This window comes from Ovis aries, chromosome 25 (assembly GCF_016772045.2).
Source record: "Ovis aries strain OAR_USU_Benz2616 breed Rambouillet chromosome 25, ARS-UI_Ramb_v3.0, whole genome shotgun sequence".
NCBI classification, from domain to species: domain Eukaryota; kingdom Metazoa; phylum Chordata; class Mammalia; order Artiodactyla; family Bovidae; genus Ovis; species Ovis aries.
Window position 1 is genome coordinate 1,822,117 of NC_056078.1, and position 6,000 is coordinate 1,828,116.

The 6,000-nt window shown below is 53.8% G+C and overlaps 1 protein-coding gene across 1 annotated transcript in view; it reads left to right on the forward strand.

Moving 5' to 3' along the window:
- GALNT2 (polypeptide N-acetylgalactosaminyltransferase 2) overlaps nucleotides 1–5,434 on the forward strand; it is a 179,473-nt gene extending 174,039 nt beyond the window's left edge. The window contains exon 16 of the mRNA XM_042241051.2: nucleotides 2,945–5,434. Within this exon, the coding sequence (XP_042096985.1) occupies nucleotides 2,945–3,100 (156 nt within the window). The 3' untranslated portion in view covers nucleotides 3,101–5,434. The remainder of the gene's footprint in view (nucleotides 1–2,944) is intronic.
- Nucleotides 5,435–6,000: the final 566 nt, after the last annotated feature.

Genomic DNA, 6,000 nt, shown 5'->3' on the forward strand with positions numbered 1-6,000 from the left:
ATGTACTGCGCATCCATATTATGTATCAGGACATTGGTTATTTTTATGCCTTCTTGGTTATAGCTGTTATCAGAGTGCCAAGACTATCACCTACTGTTTGCTCACCTGCAAATCAACTACTTCTAATTTCCAGTTAAGGCAGTTGTTTCTAGTTTTGGCCATTTTCTTTCTACGCATTACAGTCTTTGGAATAAAAATTGAATTTAAACACACACACACCTCCTTTGGAGGCAGTATCATGAACCTTGCTGTCTTTTCTAGGCTGGTTTGTGGGTCAGTATTTCATTAACTACTCATGAGTAAAGTCATAAACTCATTTTTAAAGCAAAGCTGAACTTCCGCTGGTTCAGCCGGCCTCGTTGCTGGTGGGGTGCACTGGCTGGGCTGCATGCGGTATCTTAGTTCCTGACCAGGGATGGACTTGTGCCCCCTGCAGCGGAAGCACAGAGTCCTAACCACGGGACCACCAGGGAAGGCCCCCAGCACTGGACATTTGGAAGAGAAATTCCACGTTTTTGTTTATTCATTAAATATTTTTCCTTTTAAGTTTATAAGTTGTAAATGATTAAGGTGCAAGTAGATATGTTACACACACACACTCAAGTTACCTTTTTCAAACCGTTCAGAATGTACATTTACGTTTTTTAGCTGGTGTTTTCTGATCTGCGCCCTGGTGCTGCCTTGAGGGCAAAGCCTTATTTGAGCCCAGGGGAAGTGGCTAGTGCAGCCCCTAAATGACTTTCCCCGGGCACCTGGGCTTTTTCTCTTCTGTCCCTGCTCACGAGACAGGCAGGTCTAGGGAAACTGAGGCCTGGGGCCTGCTGGAGCCAGGACCCCACACGGGTTTCCTACCCACCACTCACTTATAGAAGGGTGCCCGGGACAGCGCAGCCCAGACCAGGCCCCCTTGCTTGGATCCCAGGTGTCCGGAAACACTTGCAAAGTCTCTCCTTTGTCCCCCACCTGGTTCTGGGTGCCCCCCGCCCTGCTCTGCCGAACCCCATCTGGTCCTTAAATGCCTGTCTGTTTTGACGTCTGTGGCACCCAAGTGAGAAGGAGGGATTGTTAAACAAAGGAGTCCCTGTTCCTGCCCCGACCTCCTGGGACCTGCCGGTCGGCATTAGGGAAACATGAGTCAGGCCAGGTGTGCTGCCTGGGTGTCAGGGCAGGGGCGTCTGTGCATAGAGGAGGGATAACATGATGACCTTATCTGAACTCCAAGCCTTTGTTACAGACATACAGATGCTCCATCTCTGGAGGAGTCTCCTGCAGTGAGAGCTTGCCTGTTAGAGAAGGCGTGGCCCTTCAGTGGACCCTCAGCATTTGAGAAGTCTGCCTGCCCCACCACAGCCCTCTGGGTCCAGGGCTTGAGGCCGCCTTCTGCTGATGGAGCTGGGGTTTCAGCATTTTTTAAGCCCTCCATCTGGCTGACGCTGAGACACCGGCAGAGCTCACTGAGAGAACAGTCACGGTCCATCCATCCCACATTCTTTGTCAGACGGGTCCTGGCCGCTCAGAGTGACACACGGCTGTTGGCAGTACAGACACATTTCACGTGACAGCAGGGAAATAGCAGGAGGGGTGACAGCGAAGGGGAGAGGAGTGAAGGGGGAGGCGAGGGGAGCTTGTAATGCATCTCACTGTTGGCAAAGCTCCCAGCCAGCAGGCTGGATCAAGAGGCTTCCCAGGTCCCCACAGGCGTATCCGTGCAGGGCCCTGTGTAGCCAGTCCCAGTGGAGAGCTCCTCCCCACCGTGCTTTGCCTCGTTCCCACCTTAGTCACTTGCCCTTTGAGAGGAGGCTCCTCAGAGAGTTCTGTTTCGAAGCTGCACTGTCTTGCCGGTTGAAACATTTGGCCTCCAGGCACGTCTGTGTGTTTGTGTTATGACTGTGCATTTGCAGAGTCAAAGGAGAAAGGAAGGCAGGAGGAAGAAAATTGAATTCCATGGTGTCCAAAGGATCTGCAGAACTACCGACGGAAAGGAGCCTCAGTGCACACAGTGTAGAGAATTAATTAGAATCACAGCCTGCATTAATGAAGGGAGAGCTTTTGAAAGAAAAAAGCATGTAACTTTTTTTAAGAACAAACATTAGAGATTTTTACATAGGGATGAACAACAGGGTGAGAGGCCCTCAGGTTTCCTGCAGCTGGGCTGTGGGCTTGTTTTCTGGTTTACCTGGTGGGCTGGTCTGGGTTCAGTGGGGCACAGGTGTGTACACGCAGGAGTATGGTGTTACACCCTGGACAGCACATGTGGAACTTGGCAGGCTGTACCTGGGGACTCAGGGTGGCTGAGATGGGCTTCTCACACCCACCAAGGTGGAAAGGGTGAGACCTCAGATGGTGGAGAAGTGGGCTCCCCAGCACAGCGTTCCGTCCATACCGGCATCCACTTCCCTCTCATTTGGCCGCTCCCCATCCCTCTGGTACAGCACAAGGCCCTGAGTGTAAGTGGGCCCTCGGAGGTGACCGACGCCAGGCTGGGCAGAGCTGCCTTCAACAGCCGGGGCAGCCTGGGCCCTCCTGGAGCCAGCCTGGTTCCTGTGGCTCCTTCCTCAGGGGAAATACCCTCAGATGAGGCCCTTCTTGTGAACGAGCACAAAGTCCCTCCCGGAAATCCTCCTGTGTGTCAGGTCCTTGTTAAGACTGAGGAGGAACAAGGACCCTGAGCCCAGGGCTTGGATGAGGAGATGCCAGAAGAGGGGGAAGGATGGGGCAGGAAAGTGGTCTCCAGAGAAGAGGTTTCGAGCTGCACACCCAGTAGAGCGCGCTGGTCTCTTCTTGGCCCTCAGAGACATCTGTTCTGTCCCAGGGCTGCTGTACCCGCCTGTCCCTTGTAGTCAGGGACCTTGTCTTGAGCGGGGCCAGCAGACCCGGAGAGCAGACCCCCTGCGTCCTCCCCCGTCGGCGCCCCTGTTGTAAGGTGTCCTCCTGTCTTTCGCAGAAATGGGAGCAGATCGAGGGCAATTCTAAGCTGCGGCATGTGGGCAGCAACCTGTGCCTGGACAGCCGCGCAGCCAAGACGGGCGGCCTGAGCGTGGAGGTGTGCGGCCCGGCGCTGTCGCAGCAGTGGAAGTTCTCGCTCAACCTGCAGCCGTAGCGGAGCCTCCCGCGCCTGCCCGCGCCTGCCCGCCCAGCGACGAGCACGTCATCAAGTCTGTTTCTTAAACTTTCCGAGAAACTATATACCTCAGTATTCCATCATGGTCTGCAGGTCGGGAGACCTCAGCGCAGTGCGGGCGGCACCAGAGCCGCGAGCAGATGGAGCTGCCGCGCCCTCCTCGCCCTGCGCCCCGGCCGCCCAGCGCCCCTGCGGAGCACCGCGCCCCGGAGGGTGGACCGGGAGAGAAGGGGCGCCCTGCGCACAGTGAGGGCCCCTCTCCAGCCTCCACCCAGATCCAGACATCTGTGCGGGGTCCACCCCGGTCGCGGCCACGGTGTTTCCCCGGGCCTGCCTCCCAACTGTCTTACCAGCGCAGACCCCTTCCATGTGGTGTACCTGCTCTCTTTGGATATGAACTTTTCTACGGTGGGACACTAAACCCAGATATATATGAGGAGAGAATGTACGGTCAGTTCCTATGGTTTCCGTAAGTCATCCTCATCTTGTAATTTCTCCACAAAGCTCATCATAGCCGTGAGGAGGAGGGGCCGGCGGGAGGAAGGGGCTTCCATAGCCCCCGGAGCCTTATAGGTGAGGTGGTGCCGCTGTGCCAGCTGCGCGGTGCCCCCCTCCACCCCCGCGGAGGCTAGCGCTGCTCTGTGGCCCCGACCCCAGCATCTCGGTTTGGCTTCAGCTGGGAGTCATGCTGTGTGTTGAAATCCACTTTTTGTGCCCTTGGTGTCTGTAAACCCTGGATGGGTTACTTATTTTGACAGATATTGCTTTGGGTCTTTGTAAATTAAATTTCTGTTTTCTAAGGATAAAGTTGAGTAAAAAACAATCTCCCAGCTCCCAGTGATGGTGGGAAGCTGTCACAGGCAGCATGGGGCACCATGTGAGGGCCCGGGCGTGCTGGGCCCTGTCCCGCCTGCCTCGGGGGCTTTGGGTCAAGAATTAGGGAAAGTGAACACCTGCTCGTTGACACTGAGGATTCAGGGTACAAACAGGAGCTTTGTGGCTTAGGAAGGAGGCTTGTGTCAGCATAAAACACGAGCCAGTTGTAAACGGAAAGTCAAGCAGGAAGAGGCCTGAGCCCCTCCCTGACCCCTGGCCTGGCCCGCAGAGCCCTCTTGGCGTCTGAGGGGCTCACATGCAGTGGTGGCCCAGCTGCAGCGCCCGCAGGAGGGTGCCCCAGTCACTCCCAGGATTACTGCCCTCCTGTCTTCCTGCGCCCCCTGGCCCAACGCTTCAGGTGCCAGACCTGATGAGGAGTCACATGGGCACATGTCCTGGCCCCTCTGGAGGGCCTGGGTGGTCACAGGGAAGTGGCCCCAAAGGGTTCTGCCAGGTAGACAGTCTGCCAAGTGCAGCTCTTCCCTGCCTGTTTCTTCTAGGAAAGGGGATGTTGGTCTTTCTTCCTCCACTGCAAAAGCGCCACGTGGCTTTGCTTCATGACAGTGTGCTCAGGCCTGGAGGCCTGGCTGGGTGAGTTTGTCCTGTGCGTTTTTGCCCCCTGCCAACCAACCAGGTGTATTTTCAGCAGACAGGGAGGCCCTGGTTGGATTAACTCTGCACACCTCTATCTTCAGAGGCTGATCTTGACCACCAGTAAGCTCTTGGGATGAGTCCTGGATACCTGTACAAGGCTGCTGAATGCAGGTGGGCTAGGAAGCAGTCATCCAGCCCTTGGGATCCATGGTCAGGCTACCACTACTGTTAGGAAAAAAAAATCCCATGAGTGGAAATTAAATTTGGCTCTCAAGTGAAGCAAATTGTCATCAGATTCTTGACAAATCTTTCGCCCACGCACCTCCACCTCACCCAGAAGTCTTACCAACCTTGGTAACATCAAGATGGGTCCCCCTGGGCCCTGGGGGGCAACTGCCCATCCCTGAGCTGGTGGGGGTGGTAGCTTGGATGGTGTGGGTGTTGCGAGCAGAGGTGGGCTGGGAGGGCTCTCTAAGGTGAGCTATGTTTACATGACACAGTGTGCCAAAGGGACTTACTGTGGCTGCGTTGCTCTTCAGTCATTGGGACTGCCCCACCCTCCCACTCCTGTTTTTACAAGTCAACTTTCTTTCCTAGGAGCCCTTTGAGCAAAGCGTGGCAAAATTAGTTGTCTTCTCTGTGCTGGTCTTTGTTATGTCTTCATAAAAGCTAAAATGATGGTATCTGTGATTATGTTTTGCAGATTCAAAATATAGTTTGGTAATTTTTTTTCCAGTTGATTTTTAAAAAGAACTGCTGTACAGAGCTTGTACTTTGTCCATTTTATAGATGGAAACCATCCTTGAAAATTGTTTAACTTAAATAAAGAGAAGATACTTTATAGATACGTGGTCTTTATCGGATGGATGTGACTGATGTTTGGGGACTGCGATTATGGTCTGTCTTGGGTGGGGTGGGGGGCTGCTCAATTACCACTTCTTATCACAGTCTTAAAATGCACTCACCTTTTACTGCTGCACCTTTTGACGTTTATTCTTATTTGTAATAATAGCCATTACCATTTGTGTGCCAGGCCCCATGTGGAGCGCTTAAATACATCCTCATTGTCTCTTCAGTCACCTGGGGGGATAGCATTATGGGCTGCATTTTATAGTTGGTTTGGGAAGCTGATTCTTGAAGCTGTTAGCCTGCTCAAGGTCACAGGCTAATCTGCTCAAAGTCATACCACTAAGTACTCACCGGTCAGCCTTGGGCACTGAGACCCAGCGCCTGCCCTCTACATGAGGCAGGGGAATGGTAAGGGGCTGCTGTCATCACAGCTTTAAGAGCATTTTAAATCCCTATACTATTCACCAGTTATCTGGGGCTCTCCACTTCCATCCCAGGCTGGCTGAGTTCTTCCCCCTCATCCTCAGCCTTTGAACAGCTCCACAGGTGTGTCAGGGAAA